This window comes from Solanum tuberosum, unplaced genomic scaffold, assembly GCF_000226075.1.
Source record: "Solanum tuberosum cultivar DM 1-3 516 R44 unplaced genomic scaffold, SolTub_3.0 scf00365, whole genome shotgun sequence".
In the NCBI taxonomy this organism is placed as follows: Eukaryota; Viridiplantae; Streptophyta; class Magnoliopsida; order Solanales; family Solanaceae; genus Solanum; species Solanum tuberosum.
The window spans coordinates 423,439-448,484 of NW_006239290.1; the positions used below are offsets into that span (position 1 = coordinate 423,439).

Consider the following 25,046-nt stretch of genomic DNA (forward strand, 5'->3'; position numbering starts at 1 on the left):
TTTTCACACAAAAAATACTTAACACTCTTAAAAAGAAATTATTATTTTTTAAAAAGAATTATTTTTTGTTAATTTTTAATTTTTTTAACTTAGAATTAACTGACACGTGTCAATTTAAAATAAGAAGTTGCATTTGAAGAATATATATAAAATAAAGAAATCATAAAAATAGTAATTCGTGTTAAAATGGAACAGAAAAAATGGAGTTCAAGGGTTAAAATGGAACAAGGCTAAGTTGGAGTGCCAAAATGAAAAAATGGGACCAAGTTTAAGGGGCTGTGTATGTGTTTGGCCAAATATAAACTATACATTTATCAATTGCGTCTAAGTATCATCCAAAGAAAAAAAAAAAAAAAAGGGAGAGAGGGAGCGGGGATCAAAAAGAAGGGGTTGGGGGGTTATTTTTAAAAATCAAATTTGTAGCCAAATGGATCGTGAATAAGGACTCAAAGTTCGACTGACATTCGGCCCCAAATTTCAAATTGCATTTCGGCGGCGAAGTTTACAGCCAATCGACGGTGACGTTTACAGCCCTCGGCGGCGAGGTTCCGGCGAAGGCGAGTTGTAAGTTCCTTCATTCTCTTCTCAATTTGACGAAAGCCCTAATTTGCATTCCTATTTTGTGCATTTTTTGTTTGAATTTTTATTGCTGATTATCTGACACCTTTTAGGGTACGACGGAAAGATTGAGTAGAGAATATTAAGATTATAAGCAATGAAGTGACTATCATATGTTGTGAATTTCAGTACAAATTCCGTTTTAGTTATATTATTGATTTAATCTTAGTTGTTAGATTGACTGTTGCTAAAGAGTTGAATTTTACCGTCTACTGCATTCGTCACCTCTTGGCTAGGTATTGGGTGGTCTCTATTGCTCGTATTTATTCGTTAGCTGATGGTTTAGCCAATTTAGCCTTTAGTCAGGAGTCCCACATTGAATGACATTTACACGTGCCTTTTAGCATTTCTTCGTGTGTTGCAGGAGATGTTGTTGGTGTCTCATTCCCTAGCTTAGTTTAGGACTAGTTACTTGATGTTTTAGTTCTCTTTTACGGAAACAAGTTGAATTTTATTTGTTAAACTAAAGGAAAATTTGTTTCGTGCGAAGAAATCAAGGTCTAGAAAAGGGGAAAATCGATGAATGAAACAAAAGTAGGGAAAGCAATGGAGGCTAATACCAGGAATAGTCCAAGGAAAAAGCTTGCTGATATCAGTAACTTACCGTTGCGAAAGAGATTGTCTAGACAAGATAAAACTCCAGAACATATCCCAGCTGCTTCGAAAGAGCATCTAGAAAGGATCCAGAAGGTACACTTTGTGTTTGTTTAGTGGTTTATTGTGTTAAAAATATGGAATTAGCTTTAGTTTAGCTTAATTTGCTTTATTGGAAATTTTGATCCAGGAAAATATGGCGTTGATGAAGATGTTAGCAGAAAGGAAGTATCCTTTAATTGCAGATGAATGACACTTACTTTTCCAGTTGTCGAATAGTTTTGGGTCACTTTTGTACTTTATAATGGTACTAGTGCCTCTTTTCTTGCGATTTGTTGTCCGGCTCCTTGATTCTTTCTCTATAGCAAGATCATTGAAATAACTGGGGTAGAGATGCAGAAACTGAGAATTAATGTGCGGAAAATGCAACAACAAAATCAGCTGCTTGCTCAAGCAAACACTAAAATGCTTGCGGTTTGTTATCTCTTCCATTTCTGAGCCCGTCAAAGTTTTCATTTGTTATCTGAACATTTGATCTCCTTTCATGGTGCTAAAACTATTTTTTTTCCCCTTTTGTTTCCCTCCAGGAATTAAATTCAAATAAAGATAGAGTGAGCATCGGATGCTTTTATCTGATATTCTTTTGATGTTAGATTTCCCCATAAGCTTATCTAAATGGTATTTTGGCTGATATTAGGTCAAAACATTACAACATGAGCTTGGATGCATAAAGGGCGTACTTAATGTTAGAAAGTCTGAAGCAGAAGTGAGTACAGTTTAGAGATAGTCAAATTTGTTCTGCATATTTATCTAATTATTGATTGTTGGCATCTCTAATATGTTAATCACACTATTTTGTTGTAGTTATTGTTTCTCTTTTCAGAATGCTTTGTCATGCTTTCTATTAGTATTTTGCCATGATTTCTTCACTTCCCTTTTATTTTTTTCAATCTGCTTTGATATGTTTTTCCTTGAGCCGAGGGTCTATTGGAAACAGTCTCTCTACCTCTCAAGGTAGAGGTAAGGTCTGCGTACACTCTACTATCCCCAGACTCCACTTGTGGGAATACACTGGGTATACTGTTGTTGTAGAAAACTGTCAATTCTTTCTGTTTGTCTGAGGAAGTTTTCTTGTTCAATTAGGAGCAACTGAGAACAAATATGTGCCAAGATCTGAATGATGAGGTACATAAGCCGATTTTGGTAATCCCATAATGTCGTAGAGTTGGTTTTAATACACTCTTTTGCTGTCAATATTCAAAGGTGAAACCCATGAAGTGTGAGGAGGCAGGAGATCTATCATTAAGAAAAGGAGACGCCGAGAAAGCCAGAAATCTCAAAAAGAGACCCCAGTCAAAGAGTGAGTGTAGCCTCTTGGTGTGATATGGTATTTATTGACAAAAAGTACTTAGGGACTATTGTTTTTATATTGTTCCCTATCTCTGATGCATAGGCATGGGCTCTTCTGAGCAAGTTCAATGTGAGGATAAGACGGCAAATAAAAGGTTAGGCTGTGCATGTTAACTTGAAGAGTATGGTGGTGGTTTATCTGAAGTTCAGATTCAAAACATTGATAAGAGAATTTTCCTAACAAATTTGTTGTCTTTACAGATCCTGCGTAAGGAGGCAGTCTGCTAGGTTTAAACCTGAGGCTCTGAAACTCAGTGAAGATTCTTTCGAGGTACAAGATAATTGTGCTCTGCATTCATCAACAAGTGATCCAGTGCAAGAAAATGCTTCGACGTCCATATGCATGTCATCCGATGATGTACACCCTTCTTCGAGGTTTGAACCTATACCCTTCGGAAGAGCATCTCTGGGCAGGCCATCAAGGGAGGCAGCTAAGAGAGTTCAGTCGTACAAGGAAATTCCTGTGAATATAAAAATGCGAAGACCGCAATGAACAACCTGCACTTTATGTATACCTTTTTGATATTGGAGCAAGTGTTGAATGGTAAGATCCTCCATTGGTACTTTTTGTCAAGTTTAGGTTTATAATTTTTTGTTGAAATTTGTATGACTAATTCTATCTCTGCTCCTTCAAAGTTTTATTCCCCATCCATCAAAAATTGCATCGCCTATGTGTTTCCGGAGTAAATGTTTTTTTTTTAAATTCTGCCTGTACAATCTTGATTAGATGCTTCTTTCATGGTGATTGATGATTTAATGCTTTTGGACTGATGACTGCATCCGGCGTACTTGCCACAGTAATCTAATGTCATTTATACTGTCCATATGTTGGTTCAATAGAGGGATTTGCTCTTCATTTTATTTGACTGTAGAGTACAGAAGATTTAGAATTCAACATAGGAAGGAAGTTGGAAGTTTCTTTGGTAATAGGTGATAATTTTGTTGAAGTTAAATGCATATAGAGTTGTGTTGACCATGTCTGCTATATATACTTAGAATTCAGGTAGATTTAATCATTAATGATAACCTAAGGGTATGAATTGTAGATGCATGCTTGGCGGGGGGATGAGTTTGCAGATGTAAATGCAAATAAAAATCAAGCAGATATATATTATATGAACGATTAAGTGTAATGATACCTTGACAAGAAGAATTTAAGAAAGTTATTACAAATATGTTCTTCCTTATTCCATTTCATGTTACAGGTTTCGGTATTTGATTTCGAATTTCATTACTTTTACCACTGAACTGTTGTTTTGCATATTCTGGACTATAATCAATCACTGAAGATATATTGTTTTATGTAATTTCTATGTTCTATCATCCTATTTTTTCTAAACTTCAATGCATTTGCCTTGTAAAATTAGTTTATTTGACTTTAAACTACCAGGAAAATGATAAATCTTATCACATTTTTTTGTATGTGGTGAAAATAGATAAATCTTCACCTTTCTGAAGTATCCAGACCCCATGCAGTCATTGATAAAAGTAGAAACAACAAAAGATGGTCGTACATGATATAGCATCAAGTTTTCATTAATATTCATCCTTGCTCCATGCTTCGCAAAGCCATCGGCCACTCCATTTGCATTCTCTGAATGTGTGCTTGGTGAATGGTGCCCCAGTTTATGCATCAAGTACCTGCTGTCATCAATTAAATGAGAGTAGCAATCGTTTCCTTGCTGCAACATGTTAATGATTTCCTTAGAATCTGTTTCTATTGCAAGTGGAACAAGGTTATAAAACCTGATTTGTCCAACATGAAAGGCTCGTAGTTCAACAAGCATGCTGTGTTTGTATAATCAGTTACCATTGTTCCCAATTTATGTATCTGATTGAATTTTTGCTGTAGCCATTCTGAAATTTATTCATTGTATTGACACAGAATCCCAGATATCTCGAGTACGTTCAATCTGAATCCATTGGCATGATAGGAGTTTACCTCGTTGTCAAGGAGGACATGGTTAGTTGTTACTTTCACCATTGCTCAGAATTATTTGGTAAGCTTACATCGCAACCTAGGGATTGTGTTTGCAACTTTGAAAGGAGCTAGCTCACTATCAGGACTGATGGATATAAGCAATTAGTGATATGTTATGTAGTTTTTCCAAAAACTAAAATCGTACCGCGTTGAACAGTCTCCCTCTTGACAAGAAGTTGGGTCTAGGAACACAAAATTCATCAGAGTATGTTGAGGTAATCTTAGGTTGTTGTGCAGTTTTTCGTTTTAGTTGTGCAAGTGGTGTTTCAACTATTTTCTGAAAACGGTCTTTGGAGAGATTTTTGCATCAGGTAAGATGCTTATGTTACACCCAACCCTTTCTGAATGAGACCCTTTTCTTAACTATGTGAACGCAGGATGTATCGTGCATTAGAATATCCCTTTTTTATGTGGTGAGCATTGTGATGCTATAGATCCACAAGTTCAAGTTGTGGGATGAGCCACTAATGTTTGCATCATAAGATGCTTACAATACACCTTTTTAGAATGAGGATGCAACCCCTTTTTGAACTTTGTGAACGCGATGCGGTGAGTGATGTGATGCTATAGAATACATGTTCGAGTTGTGGGATCAACCATTAATGTTTGCATCGAAGTATGATGCTTACACTACACCCTTTCAGAACGAGGATGCAACCCTTTTCTGAACTCTGGGATACATTGTGCACCGAATTGTCATTTTTTGTGTGGTGAGTGTTTCGATGCTATAAACATCACACCTCCGAGTTGTGATAAGATGCTTACATTACACCCTTACAAGGATGCAACCCTTTTTTGAACTTTTTAAATGCGGAATGTATTGTGCATCAGATTATTGTCGTTGTGTGCGGTGAGTGTCGGTGCTAGACTAACCACATAAATCTTGAAAAGTTTTATTTAAATTATAAAAAAAATATAAATAAACGAATCAAGACGAGTTTGTATCACACAATAAAATAATGCAAACCAATACCTTTTTCATTTCATTTTCAAAATCCTTAGATGTATAATTCTTCCTCTTGCTGACTTAAATAAATAAAAAATATTTTTGCTTTAACAATTTAAATATTTAGATAGAAAATTCATAATATTCAACAGGTTATCAGAGTAGGCAAGTGTTCTTTATATTCATCGTAGATTTGAGTCTCACCGTTATTCATAAGTAAATATACTTAGATATGATTAGCTTAACAAAAAATATCGGATGAACTTTAACTTAATCAAATTAAAAGTATTTTACTTTTTAAATAGTTTAAGTTCTTAGATGAAACGATATACATGATTCAAACTCTTTTCAATTCCAATTTTATTTTAATGTATCACTAATCTTTCATCTACATGAGTTGATAGCGACAAATTAAAACAATTTAGCAAATTAATTAGAAGTCAGGGTCAGATAAAGACCACTAATTATGGCCAATATGGGAGTATTTAAAACCGGTGATATAGAACCTTCGATTTTTTTTAAAAGATCACAAATCATAAGACAAAACTTATTCTACTTGAGTGGAAGGTCTTTCGAAAATAATTTCCCCATCTTCATAAGCAGGGACGAGAAAGTATTCATCCAAACCTCACAACAAGAAATTACATTGTAATATAGAGTAATCTTTTTATGTTTTATGTGCATATATATATTTCGAATCTCCTAACACAAGATTATAGATTGACTCCGTTGTTTAGTTGATTCAAAATTCATTAGTTTTCGAACCTTCTTAATAAATTTTTTGACTCTGTTCATAAGATAAGAATAAAATCTGCGTACATCGTATTCTTCCAAGATACGATTTATGAGATTACATTAAATATAATATATTTCTTGTTGTAAATCATAAGACAAAATTGACACGCAAAAAATTGGAAGAAAAAAAAAAGAACTACTATTATAGGAAAATAACAAAAATTTCACATGCAACTCGCAAATGTGAAGTTGAAAAAGGAAGAAAAAGACTTTTTATTTCTTTTAATTTCCATGCCTTTATCATCCATCATTTTCTCATACAGTTCACTAAAACCGTGTTTTTGCACGAACTTTTAAAAAATATATAATTAGTGAAAGGATGACTATTTTATTTTCTTCCCATTTGTTCAATAAAAAAATGAAGATAAAATCTTTGTGATATGAAAAAAAGTCTTATCCAAAAAACGGTGCATGGATTTGTTAATTTATAGTAACGTGAAAATAGACTGGATATCACTATGGATATTACGACCCAAAAAAAATAAAATTGAATCGTAGTGGGTTTTGGACCAATGACATCGGTTGAAATACGTATGATTTAACAGATTTAAATTCAGAATTTAAAATTTATGAAGAATTATAAGAGATCTTAAGTTAATATATAATAATAACTTATTCATAAATATTTAATGAATTTGTATTCAGAATTTGATCCTATGAGTTTCAATTAATCTTGACTCCGTCTTTGTGAACATTAATTATTTCAACTCGAGTTATATATGCCAAAAAGTTAAAATATGAATGTATACATTGAATTCGAATTTACGTACAGACTTTAAATCCTAAATTCACTTTTTTATACGTAATTGTGATTAATACAAGCAAAGTATTTTATTGCAATTTTTTTGACATTATTATTGGAAATTCATATATTTCAACCAAAATTCAAAGTGGTGGAAAAGTTGTGGTTAATTAAGCTTCCCGCTATTAAAACGAGAAAATGAACATTTGTGAGTCAAGTGGTGTCTTGTCAAGAATTGACATTTAAAAGTATACGTGGTTGATAGTGGAATAATGATAATAATTTTGAAATAAAATGTGAGCTATTATAATCTACATTTGATTATAAATATTAAGTAGTTTTGAATTGTTTTATCCTGCTATTTGTACTAAAATAATGAAATTAACTATATGATCTAAAACATAGGATAATTAATCACATGAAATATCTTTGTGTATTCCATCCCACCAACAGAGTGGAGGTGCACGTGCACATGTTAACTTCGGAAAAATATAATAATAATAATAAATATATATATATATATATATATAACAATTAATCAAATTATCATGTTACATTAAATATTTGTGTTTCTCTTAATAAAATTTGACTTCTCATTTGATTTATTGTCACGGGAATTACTTTTTTGAACTTCTCCAAGACACTTGATTATTCCGAATTTGATTCTAACAAAGCTCACAAACTTTCATTATATGACAATAAAATAATTTTATGACTTTTAAAGGATAAATTATAAAAGGACAGAAAAACAGAATAAGGAGAGACATCCATTATGACCCATCATTAACGATGGTAGTAGAGTAATAAGTATTCCTTCTATTTTTATCTGAGGTTTTGAATTCAAATCATAAGTATGGAGAAATACCTTTAGTAAGGAGCAGGTTATTCTTAAAGTAAAACTTTTGACGTAAATTCAAATTAATCAAACTTTAAAAAAGATACAAACAGACATCGATACGATACGAAAAACCAAAAAGAATAGTATTCATTATGACTCAACTGAAATGGCCGTTAGTGGTTAGAAAAGGCCATTGAAGTATTATTTTTTTAAGGTTGTCACACTTTGTGTAAATGGATTAGTTCTCATAAACACACTTACAATTTTAACATCATATGTTTTGTAATTATTTTGTCTCACCCACTAGTTTTTATCCCATCAATTATATATCCATTTATTTAATTGAAATTAAAATTAGTTCTACTATGGATAAAATGGATTTTAAAAATAGTAATTTATATTAAGTGGAGTTAGTTAGTATATGGTTTAGTGGAAGGCAAAAAAATTGTTAATTATATGATTAGGTTTAAGTACTACATCATTTTCCCTCCATCCCATTAATTGATTTTTTTAGGGTTTTGTCTCATGTTTTGTAAAATATTCATTATTAGAAACAAAGGGAAATTCAGGACTATATAGTTTATGTTTTTTTACAACGATCATAAACTAATATACACAATAATTGAATTTCTAATCAAATTATGTATAAATATTTTACTTCCGCCATTTCAAATTATTTGTCATGATTTTTTTTTCACGATCCGTGAAAAAACATTAATCGTTAGAAGGGGGATTAACTATTTAATTTTATCCTTCATTTGTATTTAATTTCAATAATCATAACATCACGATTGAAGCTGATCTTTTCCTCTTGTGCCAAGATCCTTGCGGAATCTTTCCATATGATCGACTACATAAGTTTCATTCAATAAGTAAGAAAAGAAATATGAAATAAAGAGTTCAACTTTTCAGCCTCCTACAGGTCCCTTCATTCCCTCTGCCTTACACGGACTTAAAAGAGTATCTAAGGCAGATTAGTGGTTTGTTTTCAAAAAGAATTTTATTTACTGTAGCTTTTAGATAGCTTACTTCATGTAGTGGTTAATCGCAAATCTCTTTTCTTGATCGGGTGGGCCTACGTCACTAGAATAGGTGCGCATGTTTGAAGTGGCGAAGGCCTAAGTAAGAAAAAAGCAGGCTAAGGCTACGAAGTCACTTAGTTGAACTAGAAAACTAAAGGAAAGACAGGCTAAAGTTACTCAAAAATTGATACGTTTGTAGTCTTTAAGAACTTCAACTATTAAGATTTAAGGGTAAAATGCAGAAAGAATTAATTTTGTCTCGAACTTCTAAAACGACAAATAATTTGAGATATTTAATTTTAGAGATAATTTGAGACAAAGGAAGTAACAAATTTCTTATTATATACCTAACATGCGTAAAATTATTGAATTCATGTGAATCCATAAATCGTACTTTACATTCATGAGTGATTAGGAGAAGGTCAGAGCCAATAGGAAGTTGACACGTATGAGGGGTTAATGCATAATATCAATTATTGTGCGTGAGAGATAATGTTGTGTAATTGTGATACAATTTATGGAGGAAAAAGAAAAATTGTAAAAATCATGCTGGCTTAGTGTGCAACTTCACCTTCATGTGTTTTTTTTGGGTGCATTTTATTTCATTATCTTCTGTAGATTCATGAGAAAATGAGTGAAATTTGACTTTCAAGACACTCCAAAATTACTTATTATTCCATTGAAAATGCGCCATTTAGATAAACTGAATTTGAAGTGATCATTTCCTCCCTAAAGGTCAATTGATTATGTGATCCTTTACCAAATTATTTTTAGTTTTTATGTCCTTTTTATTTTTGATTAATATTATTAAATGACTTCTTAATGGATGTAAAAAGAATTCTAGAAGGAGTATTCTTACCCAGTTAGTAGGTGTTTACATCGAAATAAATAATTTAATATTAGTAGTTAATCATACTTTGAATGATATATATATATATATATTATATTTATTAATTTGACATAAATATTAAGTGCGACAAAAGATGAGTCTTATGTAATTACTTGTAACATATATGTAAAAGAAAGGTGAATAGTTAATAGATACAAAGACTATATAATGGAGTACTTTATGTGTAGATATAATTTTGAGACTTATGTAAATGTGTTGTGAAATGTCAAAACTATATTATTGTTATTTTTTAGTAGGTTAAAAATAATTTTTAAAATATATATATTTTGACAATTTTGATCTTTTAAATTTGTTAAAAGTGAACAATTTTGGTACGTTCATCATATATTAATTGAACTATAATTTGTCAAATCTAACAAAAATTATGCAGATATAAAAAAAAGATTTGTCGGTTACTCAAATTTGGAGGGTTGTGTAGTTTTTGTATTTTGTGCGATTTATTTTTTTGTTGTCTAGTTTTGGCATTTTGTCTAAGCTTTTTGGATTTGAAATATTTTTTAAGTATTGTTTATTATTTTTTTAAATATATAATTCTCGTCAAATCTAACCATTATAATGTGTTTATATATTTGACAAAGACCAAAAGTATTAATATTAGATTAAATTAAAGGATCAAAATTGCAAAAATGTATGTTTAAGTGAAAAATTTAAACCTAAAGGACCAACTTTGTTATTTGTATCAAATGTGCTAGTATTTTATTTAAAAGTGAAGCAAATATTTGAAATTTATTGATATCAAATTTATAACTTGAATAGTTATTGGGTTCATATAAAATCTATTAAATTCGTTCAAATTCACTTATATTATGATAGCTACATGCCTCCACCTCTTATTTGTTCCAAGTCGTTGTGTAGTCTAAGAATTTATTTGAATGAGCTTATAATTTCTGACTTGTAAGTCAAAAGTCATAGATTAATTTTTTTTAGGGCTTATTTTTGTCTTTTTGACTTAAAAGTAAGTGTTTAAAAATATTTTTAAATTTTACCCAAATACTATAAAAATAAATACTTAAAATAGATCAATCCAAACAAGTTAGTGAGCAACATATTTCACGTAATAGCTTATTAATAATTAATAGTAATAATAATAATAATAATATATAATTACACTTTATTCTCAATCTAGTTGCATAACAGCCTTTTCACTTATAATCATATTTTGAAAATACATATTTTATTTTATAAGTCAAGTGAATGTATATTATTTTTTACACAAAAAATTGGTTTAGTTGAATAGATAATCCAGCTGGAAGTCATAAATCCCAGGGCCTAATGTCTTTATTATTTCCATAATGTATTAATGTCTTTTTCCACACGAGGGGCATATAATCCGTGCAATATTGAGTTAGTATATAGTTTAATTTTCAAAAAAAAAATTTTAAAAAAATTGTAGAACCATTACATTTTTTTATTTTGAATAAATAGTTCTCATCATTAATGAATTTTAAGAAATAGAAAATTATAAAATTACATGGTAATTAAATATAATAAAAATGTTAAATAAATATTCAAAGGTGCATAAAGACATTAAAATCGTATTGATTACAATATTTAAAGTATTGTAAAGATGATTTCAACAAATTAATATAACGGACATAAACTATTAAAAAGATTATGTGCATATTCCCTTTTTTTAGAATTTAATAAAATAAACTTTATTTTTTCGATTATTATTATTTCTAAAGTTCCACTTCTCCTTTTTCTAAAATCTCCTATGTTTACTTCAATCTTTTTCGGGTTTGGCAAGGAAGATTACTACTAATACAATACCAATAAAGTTTACGACAACAAAGTGACAAACACTCTTTCATTCTTAATCAGACGTTTTGAAATTGAGTTGGATATTAAAGTCATTTTATTAGGAAACACTTTATTTTCAATATGAGATTTTTCGGCTTGAAATCATATATAGTCACGTCCTAATGAAAATATCGAACATCGGATAATTAAAAAAAAACTGTCAAGGTCTTTCAATAAAAAAAGAAACAAAAAGGATTAGAAATATCGCTAACGTATTGAAAATGGTTTAAATATAACCTCGTTGCACTCATTGAATTACCATTAACATTGTTCGTGTTAAAATATCCCTCCTTTCAGCTATTGGCCCTAATTTTCCTTTACGGTTAAAAATGCTCATTGTATAAATGTGAGTTATCTTTAATCGTAAAGGATAATTATTGTCTAATAGATGAATGGATGAATATTTTTTTAACTCAAAAATTAACATCTTATAAGAGAAAAGAGGACAAACTTAAGCCATTTTCACCTTCTCAAAAATAATAATAATTCCTATCATAAAGAAAAAAGACAAATGTAGAACATAGGGGTCGAAAAATCTCAATTGGTTCAATATCTGAACTTTCACTTATTGGTGATGACTTGTTTCTCCACCTTATAATCTCCTTTCTTATTTCCCCTTTCTGTATCCCGACGAGAGAGAATTGCTTGGATGGTAACCCCCCTCCCGCCCCATTTCCACCTTTTTTGCTCCTTTGGTGACTCAAAATTACAACATTGTAATGCGAATTTTTTATTTTATTATTATTTTTAAAAAAAATGAACACCTGGGCCCACTCAGTATTTTAGATAAGATGAGCCAATAAGAATACACATGAATGGGTCCCACAAAATGGACCCACACGCCAACGCGTGGTGGAACAGAACCCAAGAAAAAAAAAAACAAAATTGTGAAAGAAATTGAGTCAAAATAGAAGCCGTTATTTTTTTTTTCTCCAAATACCTACTTTGTTCTCTAAAAGGTTTTCATGTTGTCCCTACCATTAATCCCTCCTCCCTATAAATAATATATCTTCCCTCCAAAATCTTAAAAAATTTACAGTGTTTATATCAATTTAAATTATATACATATTAGAGATTGTTTAAGTTAAATAGAGGGTTTCATTATGTACTTATAAAAAAGAGAGTCAAATTTATCATTCTGTTACGCTTTTGATTAACTTTTTGATTTAATATTACTTCTATCATTAGAAAAAGTCTCGTTTTGCACGATTCCTTCAATTGGAGAGGTAAATATGAACGGTTCCTTCATGGTAGAGAATTTGGATAAGTGAATTAAGTTCATATCAATTTTAAGCTGAAGCTATGTTAATGATAAAATCGTATATAATATGATTTGCTAGCGATGAGAGTATAAACAAGGTTAAAACAAGCAATTTTGGATTGTATAAGAAAAAGATTTGGACTTTCTCTATATTTCATTACTTCACCTTAGTTTAAATATCAAATATGAGTAAGTATCTTTTATTAAATTTAATCCTGAATTTCACCAAGAAGAAAAAGATAATAAAAAAGCCTTATTGATTCCTTTTCTTTGTGAAAGGATTAAAGAATTAAAAAAAAGGAAATTTAAATTACTTGAGGAGATTAAGATTTTCCTAAGTTAAATTATTAATAATGTTATTAAGTAAATGAAATCTTTCAATAAAAAATTATAACATTACAAATAATGTGTTTATGAGGCAATCTTAAGATAACTTTTCATAAAAATTGACACACATATTCTCAAAAATTAATTTAAATACAATAATATAACATATTTTGTATAATTTCATAAGTGCAGTCTGGAGATGATAGAATATATATAAATTTTACACTTATATTATGAGATAGATAAATTATTTTCGATAAATCATCGATTCATTTTAAACAGAGTTCTTAAATTAAAAGCTCAAATTAATTTCTAAAAATCTAAACACAAATGCAAGGCACCACCTTTTAAGAATTTTTGGCTTACAACGAAAAAGAGAATACGAGGTCGCTTTCACAGTGCGGCAAAAAAAGAAAGTGAGAAAAATAATTCAAAATTAATAATTAGACATAACCTATGATTCCTAGTCCATACAATTTTATCTTTATTAGAGTCAAAAAGGTTAACCATAAGCATATACTATCAAAGCAAAAAATGAAAAATATAAAAAAAAAAAAATCTTTAGATGGAATGTGTGTGTCATTCCCATCATTACTCACCTTTATCTTTTATTTTGACCAAATAGTTTATTACATTAAATATTCCACAACTTTCAATATTCATCATTATATATTATATGGTACAAATCAGAATTTTTAATTTATAAATTTTAAATTATATATCTTTTTATTTATGATAATACATTATAATTATAAGATTTAAATCAAAACTATTAAATTTATAGCTAAAGAGGTGGCTCCGCAGTCCGTCCTGTCTTCGTAGAAACGCATAATTCGAACATCCAAAGATATGATTTAGTGGTCAAATAAAATGCATTGAAAATCATGAAGTTTCAAGCTCAAGTTCAAGTAAAAGCAAAAAAAAACAAACAAAAAAAAATTAGGTGACTCATACTTTATACTTGCATGTTCAAAGGTTACTCAGTATCTATGCTGATAAAAGATAACACATATTTTGTTGAATTAATCGAGATATTCACAAGTTGATCCAGATACATCGATCATCAAAAATATGATTCACATACTCATAACAAAGGCCTTTTATTTTTATATTTTTTCTTATTTTGTCTAAGTCCACTGTCCACATGCACAAGTCCTATAGTCCTAATTTATGGACCCCTTAAATTTCTTATAAAAAGTGTGAACCTAGGGAAAAAAATGTATTGTGGATAAATCAACATTTTCAGACTAGCTTGGATCCATTATATATTTTTATTCCACTTGTTTTGGTATAAGAGTCCAAAACAAATCTTTAGTTCAAGATTTGCAAGCTAAATCCTATATATATTTCTTTAATTTGTTAGGGAACTTTTTTGCTTGAATTTAAACTATATTATTTATATGTATTAATTACAAATTCTTAATCTATATTATAATTAAACAATTCTTGATTATGCAAATGGTGTAATCTTGATCTTGTGAATGAGTTGTTATTCTAGATGATCTTGCCATGCTTTAAGTTGACATGTATATTTAATTAAATAATTGTGTATTAATTGGGCAGACTAGCTTGTGTAGCATTATATTTCAAACATTCCAAAAATTCACTAAAAAGCCAAAAAAAAAAGTTAAAATTACTACAATATATAATATATAAATAAAGCTCCACATTCAAATCCATCTAAATTCAAACTTATCGATAATCTATCCAATGGATTTTTTGTCAGAAAATCCCTTACTAACGAGCCAGAGTCTGATGGAATGTCCTTTGAAAATTATTGATTTTCTAGTAGTAAAATTAATGGTTTATCATTTGATCAAAATATGTACTTAAAACACTAAATTGCCATTTTTTTTTTCTTAAACAAGACTATGCAAAAAAAAAAAAAAAACTTTTGAAACCCCATAAGATAGACAAAAATTTTTTTGTCAAAAATGTGATACTGCTTTTAATTAATGTGTTCACTCATGTGTGCGTCTCTTTCTTCATTTATTTATTTTTTGCATAGGAAGGAGATTCATTGTAGCTCCCATTAGTCCCCTAATTGGATTCTTTAGTTCACATTCCCTCTTTACTTTTAAAAACAGTTAAAAAAATAAAAATTAAAAATTGCCCTCTTGTGTACTAAGAATCTTATAGTAACAAGTATAAGTAGCAAGATTATATTTGTGATTTATATCCACTATAACCCCTTTTTCCCTTCTCTTTTTCTTTTTTGGCCTTTTGTGTTTTTTCTCCACAAACATTTTGCCTCTCTTAGAGTGAGATAATAATAAAGATAAAGTAGCAATAGTACTATTACTACTATAGTAGCATTATAAAAAAGCAAACTAAACTTAGTTTATATAAGTAAGTCTCAAAAACTCTCGACTTCTTTTTTATGTACCCTCTTTTGTTTTAACCTCTTTCAAGCCAAACACATTTACAAGAAAGAGAGAAAAAAATGGAAGATCAATGTAGCCCTCTTAGCTGGCCTTATAACTACTACCTAGAAGAGGTAAATTTTAACTAACTTTCTTGTTTCTTGATTCTTTTAACTAACTAACATTCTTAGTTTCTTGATTTTGTCAATAACTAACATTCTTGTTCATGTTCATTGTTCATTGTTCAACTCCACCTTGCTCAGACTCTCCAAAAGTGATGTCACATCAGTATTGGATCCTCCAAAATAATGTACTGTATTGTACTGCTTTTGAAGGATCTGACATGCATCTGTCACTATTTTTGAAGAGTTTTGAGCAATATAGCTTAAAACCCCTTAAAACGACCATTTTTTTTTGTGTGTAAGTAATGTGGATTTGGGATTTTTGATAGGGGATAGAGGAATTGAAGCATTCATTGGTGTACACAACATTGGAATTGGAGAATACTGTGATTTCAGCCCATGAGGAACTTGCAAGAAAAGATGAGGAGATTTTGCAACTTAAGGATCTATTGACTAGAGTTATGAAAGAAAGAGATGAAGCACAAGGCAAATGTCAAAGGATTGGAATGGAGAAAATTGTACTACAACAACAATTGCTCCAACAACAACAAGTACAAGTACAATTTCAATTTCAAAAACATAACCAAAATAATGTTGTTATAGAAAGTGCACCTATTTCTAGTGGCACAACAATTAGTCATGATAATCAAGAACATGACCAAATTTTAAAAGGGGTAGTTGACTCTAACCACAACAACATTTGTGTACTTTCTAATTCCTCAGATTGTGATGAAAACAATGTTGTTTCACCACCATTATTAGTCCAAGATTTAATCGAAAATGTTGTAATCAAGAAGCCATTGCCAGAGAAGGGGAAATTCTTGCAAGCTGTGATGGAAGCAGGGCCATTACTTCAAACACTTTTACTAGCAGGACCACTACCTCAATGGCAACATCCACCACCACAACTCAACTCAATTGACATTCCTCCGGTCACTATTACCTCCCCTACTCCGCGTTTGCTACATCAGGACTCTGCCCTGAGTAGTAGCACCGGGGGAATTTCCCCCGGTGCTAGAACATGTTTTGGGCAAAAAAGGGATGTTGTTGGTGCTGGTTTTAACATTGTTGAAGGCATTGACACTACTTCAAAGTATCAAAAAGTTGTTCACCAATCATCATTGTCCAACATGTAGTGCTTTTCCTTCTTTTCCCACCTCTATAATTAGCTCACCTTAAGTAGTATAGTATTTTTTTTTTCCCTCTCTTCTGAAATTTACTGGCTCGACTAATTTAGATTCGAGCTGTGCAGGGCCCGTTACATGGAAAAGTAAGTGCTCCCATCAGGAGTTAAGTTACCTGAAGGTGGAGGAATTTCATCCATCTCGCCACAACCCTGGTTTGGTTATGTTTAGATAGTAGCATATGCATTATCCATCCTTTTCATATGAAAAAGGAGGTAAAAATTACTAAGCATGAAAATGGATGGATATCATATGCATGCCATTTAATTCCATCCAATTAGGATCTTTGTAAAATTAGTTGGTTTGCCTTAGAAACTAAGCAATCCTCTTAATTATTAAGCTAACCAAGATTTAGAGGATTTTGACAAAAGGCCTAATTATGAATGGCCTTTTACTTAGTTACATATTTGGGTTTTTTTTCAAGATCAATGTCTCACTATAAAAGTGTTGTATTCTTGATCATGACTTGGTGCTTTGTTTTTTAAGCCCTTTGATTTGGATGGAGAGAGGAGTTTGATCTTTTATTTTAATTATTTCCCCATGTAATATGAGTTATTGGGGTTTTTTTTTAATTTTTTTTTTTACTATATGTATACTTTGCTATCTTTTTTCTCTTGGTCTAATTTTGCATAAAAATATTATGCAAGGTGTATCTTGAGAGATTATGATGTTGTAGACTTGTTTGTCATCATTGAGAAGATGATTTAGTTTAATGAAGGCTTTTGTTTTCCTTTTTTCCTTTTTTATGTCACATTCATTAATTTTCCAAGTTCTTTTGGATTATTATTATGATATACAATATTATAACTTAAAGAAGCAACATGTAATTTAATTAAAAAGATTCCAAATGATTCTACTTTTCTATAAGGTGTACCTACCATACATGGTTTATGTCTGCCATTAAAATGACATCTATAGTTGAAGTAACTTTACTTTCACTTTCATACAAATACATAAAAAGGAAATTGAATTACTTTTATCTCATTGGCAAATTAAAAGAATCCTAGGTAAAAATATAAGAAATATCCATTTAAATTTCCCTCTCTTTTTTTTACCATTCATTTTGGAGGGAAACTAACAAATAATTTTGTTACCAACATGGGTTGTGGTGCACTGGTGGGAGTGCTTCGCCCTTAACCAGAGGTCTCGGGTTCGATCCCTGGGTATGGAGAAAATCCTGTTAGGAGCGCCACCCCCGAATGGGCCCTGCAGAGCGCGATCTGAATTTAGTTGGAGCTCCAATGTGGATTCCGGACACCGGATGGGAAACCAAAAAAATAAAATAAAAATTGTTGGATGGACCAAAAGTAGAGTTAGTTGAACTAGTTGTGAATATGGTAACAAAACCTTGAAATTTTTAATTATTGTGATGGCTACAACTTACATAAAGGTCATGCTTAATTTAACCACCCAATTCAATGAAATTAGTCAATGGATAATGAAAAATCAAAGTAAAATTTTGATGTTGCTTTCATTGAAGCTGTTCATTCTCATGCTTAGCACATGATAATCTTCAATTTTATTGGTGATTGAGAAAGTTTTTTTGTCCTTTTTTCTTTTTCTTGTTCGTGTTTTGGGCCAAAGTAGAAGAACGTCAACTCTGCACCAATTCGATAAATACATTATACATATTTCGTAATAGTTATTTATTGCATAACAAATTTGAGTTAAGAACAAAAGCTCAAATCAAACTAAGATAAACTAAGGAATTAGAGATAATTTTATTCATAAGCTTCAAATTGATTACAAAACTGAATACAAAGAGATTAGAACCTTAACTAATATACAAGGGATTTGAGTGAAATCAGTACAATAATAATGGGGTAAATTAAATATATAGTTAAAAAAGACTAAATGAGGTACTGAATTATCGAGTCACACCATGAAAGTTTTGCCGAGATGGTGGAGACAAAGGTGAGGAGAGATGTGTCCATTTTTGAGGATCAGATTCATGTCCATACGTTCAACTAAATGAAGTTAGCCTGATAAAGATATGAAATTTCTTGACATACTTAGAGTGTAAAGGTATATTAGTGGATTATACTAGGATGATAAAATATATGCACAATAGAGTCGAGACTCAAATATGATTAGTGAAAAGATAGTTGGACCTTTTTTCAATGAGTGCATTATGGGTATCATTAGTCCATTTCTACTCGCATTGGTGATTTACAATACCTTACTATCTAATTAATTGCCAAAAAGATTTTTTTTTTCTTTTTTCTTTTCCAATTAGGAATCTATTTTACTTTCCTAATTAAAAATATTTTCATACTTGGTAACTAGCAAAAATTACTAAAGAAGATACAATTCTTGATCTATTAGGTTAAATAAAATATTGCAAATAACTTATTCCTATATTTATTTCTTTTTGTTTCCATGTAAGTTTTTGTAGTCAAAATTCAGTCTAATTTCACAATAGTCAATAACACCGTAGGTGTATTATTATCACACATAAAATATTATTTTCGGTCATCAAAAACCTTAAATATACGCATATACACACTAAAATTATAATTTCAAGTTGACTTCTTTTTTTTACATACTTAGTTTTATTAGTGCAATATTTTTAAAAGACATAAAATAGTCTAACTTCACATAGTAATATTGTAATTTAAATAATAAGGATTTAAGTTAGATGGCAGTTATATATTTACAATATATTACCTTTGATTATATTGTAAGAACTTTATTTATTAGTATGAAGATTTGAATAATTTAATTCAGAATTTCAAAATATTAATAAATATTTAACAAATTAGAGTACTAGTATTTTAGGCTTGGATAATTAACAATTCACTCCTTGGTACTTCAATCCCTGCTCCTCCACTGTTTCTTTTTCTTGGGCTTCCTTATGTTTTGGACCTTCAAATCTTATATGAACTACATATACATATATACACATTTAATTACATAATTTTCCCTTTAATTAATGAGATGATCTTTATTTTTAACTTTAAAAATTAAATGTGAAGTATAATTTTTGAAATATTATGATGCAAAATTATAAACTTATGTCTTGCAAAAAAAATTACTTGACTTAAAAGGCAAAAATTAAAAATTTAACACAACATAGGGGCGGAAATGCAAGTGACTCATATACACCTCATAGATACATATATCACCATAGCATACTGAATATTTTCGGTGTGTTTCCCATGAAAAGAAAATGTTTTTCAGAAAAATAAATAAACTTCTTACTCTCTTTTTTTGCGTTTCATATGTACGTAAATTATATTATATAAAATTGTTTATGTATAATCTAAAGACAAATCTATAGGAGGTAGGGTCATATAGTGGCGGATCCAGGAATTAAGCTCAGGGGTTCGAAATTTAAAGAAGAAGCTCATGTGGTAATGTAAGTGCATGGTGAGCGTAGTAACTCCGACATGTTTTTTGTATAGGGTATCTCATTGGTTGATAAAAGTTAACACCAAACTAATCGAAGATATTGAGAACAAAGCTACATTGATTAAAAAAATTAGTGGATCAGTTGTATTACATAAGTTAATTCCTAAAACACATGAAAAATTAAAGGATGAAAAAGGAAGTGAGACGGAGAAGAAAAATATTTACCTTAACCCGCTAAATTTATATTACCTTATCGTACCGCATTAAGCATTTCTTCCTACTTTTACCCTGCTCCATTGAATATTCTTAAAATTTCTTGTACTTTTTATACTTTTATTTTGTAATATTTTACTTTATTTTGCATTTTAATTTTTTTTAAATTAGTATCCATTCAAACACATATTACTAGGAAAATTATCAAGATTCTCTAAAACGTGTAAGTATAGATATACTAAAATTATAATGCATATTCAGAAGATAAATAAATGGCATCGTCAATTTTTTAGTTCATGTAATTTAATTTACTAGATTAGTTATCACTTGTTGAAAAAAAAAATGACGAGTAAATCAAATAAGTTTAGTTTCCATCTCTCTAAAATAGAATTGAAAAAATAGAAAAGAAGTTCCATGAATTCTATTAAATATATATTATTAAAAGGATATTGACGATTTTTAGTTTCTTCATTCAACTACATCTAATTTATCTTTATATATATAATTCATCATTTTTAAAGTAGTTGTACATAAAATTATGTTGAAATAAAAATGACAAATAGATATAAGAAGAAATAAAAAAAAATGTGTCTAATAAATTTAAACAAAAACAAATTAGAAAAAAAATGACATAAAAGAGAAAAATAATGAAAAAGAAAAGATGATCCAAGCCCAAAAGTTGAGCCCAATTCCATGCATTAAAAAGGATAAAAAATAAGAGATGATGAATTGTTGCACATGAGATTCAAACCCATGACGTAAAAGCCACTGTTGAACCCCTTATCCATTGAGCCAAAGCTTCTCACTTGTTATCAAAGGGTTCATTTTAATATATGTACACATAAAATCAGAATTTGGTCCTATATATATAACGTAATTTTTCGATCGAGGGGGTTCAGGTGAACCCCCTCGACACAACCTAGGTCCGCCCCCGGGGCCATAAGAATGTAGGGTGGTAGGAATGAGAGCTATAGAGGTGAGGATACATATAAAGTGTGTTGAAAGATAGAGAGAATACAATTAATATGAAATGCTCCTTGCATGTTTAGCTCCATTTTTTATTTGTTTTCTTGTTTTCGTAATGTAAGAAAAAGATCATCCTTAAAGTAAGTATATATAATCTCGATAAATATTATGAGAGATGGAAATAAAAGATGAGGGGCAGAGATAAGGTGTATTAAAGACTAGGAGGACACAATCCTACAGTCTTTTTGATCCAAACACATAATCCTAAATAGATGTTTATGGAACTCGAGACATAAGATTAGTAGATAATCAAACGTTGATTAATTTTCCTTACTTATATTCTTGTTATTATTATCGTATTATCATATTTTTCAATTTCATTGCAAACTATCTCTTTTTCATTATGTCAACATGATTGTTTTACTACGATATTTCCTTCCATACTTAATTTTATTATGATCTATCTAATTACTACATTCCTTTTAATTTCTAAACAAACTAATGCATTAAGATCCACTTTTCATTCCTTAATTTTCTCCAAACTACAAAAAAAAATCCCTTAATCTCCATAATTACCTTCAATAATCAATTTCCCTCTAATTAACATTTTCCCCTTCCAATACAATATCAATGTCCGACGAAACCTCCACCTCCACCACCACCACCGCCCCCTCCGCCGTCACCACGGCTGCCGGCGACCAAGATACCGACTCCTCCACCACCCTAACCAAACCACACATCCGATGGTCCGATTCCTACACAAAAGCTCACGACGCAATCCAATCATTATCTTCCATTCTCCCTTCCGTGCCTCCTTCACTTTCTTCCTCCGAAACTCCGGCTGCCTGCCTCCTCCGTGACACCGAAACCGCCGCACAAATCTCTAAACTCCTCCGTCAACCTAATTCCGGCGCCGGCGACGACAATCTCTGCCGATGGCTTTACGATACATTCCAATCCAACGAACCCGAACTCCACCTCGTCGTCCTCCGATTCCTACCCGTAATCGCTGGTGTTTATCTCTCTAAAGTCAATCTCCATAAGCCATTAGCCGGATTCGAAGCTGTTTTACTAGCATTATACGCACACGAAACCACCAGTCGAAACTCCCAATCCATTACCGTCAACATCCCAGATCTATCACATTCCAGTATTTACCACGAAACAAACAAAGCAGCTAAAAACTCCGCTACAGAACTCAATCTCGCCGTAATTTCCCCCACCTTAGAACCATACGGAACCGTCAGATCAATGAAACGAGGTCGTATCGTCGGGGTAGCATTGGAACTCTATTACGCTAAAATCCCCCAAATTCCAGTTGAATCGAAACTAGAATTCTGCGAATTTTGCAGAATTTGGTCGTCGGGGCAAGTGGGGGAAGATAATGGTGATTTGAAAAGGAGGATTCATCTGCCGTGGGAGCTGTTACAGCCAATTTTGAGGATTTTAGGGCATTGTTTAATGGGGCATAAAAAAGATGAAAAATTGTATGAAAGTGCAATTGGAGCAATTGGGTGTTTGTATGAAAGAGCTTTACATGATTTGAATACGAAAGCCATGTTAGCTACTGGTAGTCTTCTTCAGCTTGTGAAATTGGCGACGGAATGTGAAGATGTTGATTATACAGAGATTACAGAGACGAATACTATTACGCTTTGAATGGTGTATTTTGTTCATATTTTGCATGCAGCCAATGTGTGTGTACGTGTTTTTTTTTTTGGAATCTTTTATTTGTAGTGGGAAAATTACGCAAAATGACACGTTACAATAGTAACATTGAACCCTCGAATATGTTCGAAGATCTCGAAATGATCTTCCAGTTCGGGGGAGAATTCGCAAAATTCCGTTTCCATCGAGAATTGAATTGACCTTTCCCTTATTTCGAGCGGAGAATCTAACAAACATCTAGAGTATAATTTTAATTTGTAGCTATGATTTTTCGAAATTTTGTTCTTCAATTTCCTAATTGTATAAATACAAAATTTATATAATTCAATTTCTGATTGTATAAATCTAGAATTTGTATATGCTTACCTTATCTATTTGTATACGATTTATGAAAAAATCATATATACAAACGGAGTGCTGAAAAATTCTTAAACGTATGAATATAAAATTTGTCTATATTTATCTTGTTTGTGTATCCGCAAGCGAAATATACAAACAGACAAACGAAATATACAAATTGTAACCTCCAATTGTATATACTTACAAGCAAACAAAATATACAAACCATAGCCTCCAATTGTATATACTTACCCTGTTTGTATATTTGCAAGTGAGATATTCAAATCACAACCTCCATAGCAAACAAAATTATAGCTATGGAGCGCAATTAACAAAACTATAGCTATCGAGTCTTATTATGTCTATTATCTTTGCTATTTCTAAAATCCTCGATAGATTGTATTGTTCTACGTCGTTACACAATGTCACGTATCCATAGTTTGAATGATAAACCTACAAAAAAAAAGCAAGATACGAGGTAGAGCTACTATGAAATTAAAAGGTAAGACAAAATGAGAAGAAAATATTAAGGTAACGACACGATCGAGTTTTTGGCCAAAAACATCATTAAACTATACCTCAAACTTAAACTACATCCTTAAAGTATCATTCTTAACAGAAAACATTCTTCAAGTATTTAAAAGTGAACAATTTTCATCCTTCTATTAGATATCGTCAAAAAATTAATGGATCCTACAAAAACATGAGCAGCTCAGGTGACTATCAACAAAAGTTTTCCTGCATAATTTCATTACATGCTATAAGAAGTTCCTGAAAAAAAATATTAAAAATGTTAGACACTATTGCTTACTGAAACAAAAAAATGTTTGGAAGGTGTGAGGATACATGATCTGCTCTTTTTCTCATTTAGTAACGAAAAGAAGCTGAAGCTTAATTATCTTTACCTTTTTCATAGCCAAACTATATTTAGATCAATAAATATTTGGGCCAATCTAATGTAGAAGTGATCAAAATATTGATTATGTCTCGCATTTGAGTTTCATTCTACATTATTAGAAGAGGAAGTCTCCAACAAATGCCGCTTCCAGCATATTCAATTGAGAAGAAACATATTTCAACTAATAATATTTTTAATATCAAATTACATGAAAAAATAAATGGAAAAAAACTATCAATTTAAAAGATTTTGCATAATGCTAAATTCAATTATCGAAAAAGTTCACGATAGTATTTTTGGCGTATCTAGGAATAATAATTACGAAGGGATGACTTAATTTTTGTGGGATCTGTTAACTTTCTAATAAATTCAAGTAGAAGGATGAAAATTGTTCACTTTTAAATACTTGAAGAATGTTTTCTGATAAGAATGATACTTTAAGGATGAACTTAAAGTTTGGGGGTATAGTACTTGAAGGATGATTTTGGCCAAAAACTCAAACACGATCACACCAAATAAGTTATTACTGAGCTTTTCATCATTACCTAACGATAAATTTAAACGATATGATACAATATAATTTACATAACAATCAAAACAAACATTTATTTAAACAAGTGTCGTTTGAAAAGGAAATAAAGTTATAAAACAAAATTCTCGCGAGGAAAATATTGAAAATATATATATATATATATATA

At 30.7% G+C, this 25,046-nt stretch overlaps 3 protein-coding genes across 8 annotated transcripts; all 3 read left to right on the plus strand.

The window, feature by feature from the left end:
* Positions 1-357: 357 nt before the first annotated feature.
* Positions 358-4,969, plus strand: LOC102579379 (shugoshin-1). Of its 6 annotated transcripts, none has more exons than XM_006361638.2 (11): positions 358-564; positions 1,109-1,308; positions 1,403-1,440; positions 1,578-1,686; positions 1,800-1,823; positions 1,910-1,978; positions 2,356-2,397; positions 2,476-2,572; positions 2,666-2,717; positions 2,824-3,166; positions 4,508-4,969. In XM_006361638.2, exons 2-10 carry the CDS (start codon positions 1,138-1,140, stop codon positions 3,113-3,115), a joined length of 894 nt encoding a protein of 297 aa, XP_006361700.1. In that variant the 5' UTR covers positions 358-564; positions 1,109-1,137; the 3' UTR covers positions 3,116-3,166; positions 4,508-4,969. The 6 variants fall into 6 exon arrangements, with proteins under 6 accessions (XP_006361700.1, XP_006361702.1, XP_006361701.1 ...); XM_006361640.2 differs by having other exon boundaries at positions 1,117-1,308; XM_006361639.2 differs by lacking the exon at positions 4,508-4,969 and adding an exon at positions 4,059-4,507.
* Positions 4,970-15,444: 10,475 nt separating this feature from the next.
* LOC102580574 (uncharacterized) lies at positions 15,445-17,650 on the plus strand. Its single transcript, XM_006361643.2, has 2 exons — positions 15,445-15,741; positions 16,059-17,650. Exons 1-2 carry the CDS (start codon positions 15,688-15,690, stop codon positions 16,863-16,865), a joined length of 861 nt encoding a protein of 286 aa, XP_006361705.1. The 5' UTR covers positions 15,445-15,687; the 3' UTR covers positions 16,866-17,650.
* Positions 17,651-21,869: 4,219 nt separating this feature from the next.
* Positions 21,870-23,193, plus strand: LOC102580920 (uncharacterized). The gene has a single exon (XM_006361644.2). The coding sequence runs from the start codon at positions 22,074-22,076 to the stop codon at positions 23,100-23,102; it is 1,029 nt and encodes a 342-aa protein (XP_006361706.1). The 5' UTR covers positions 21,870-22,073; the 3' UTR covers positions 23,103-23,193.
* Positions 23,194-25,046: the final 1,853 nt, after the last annotated feature.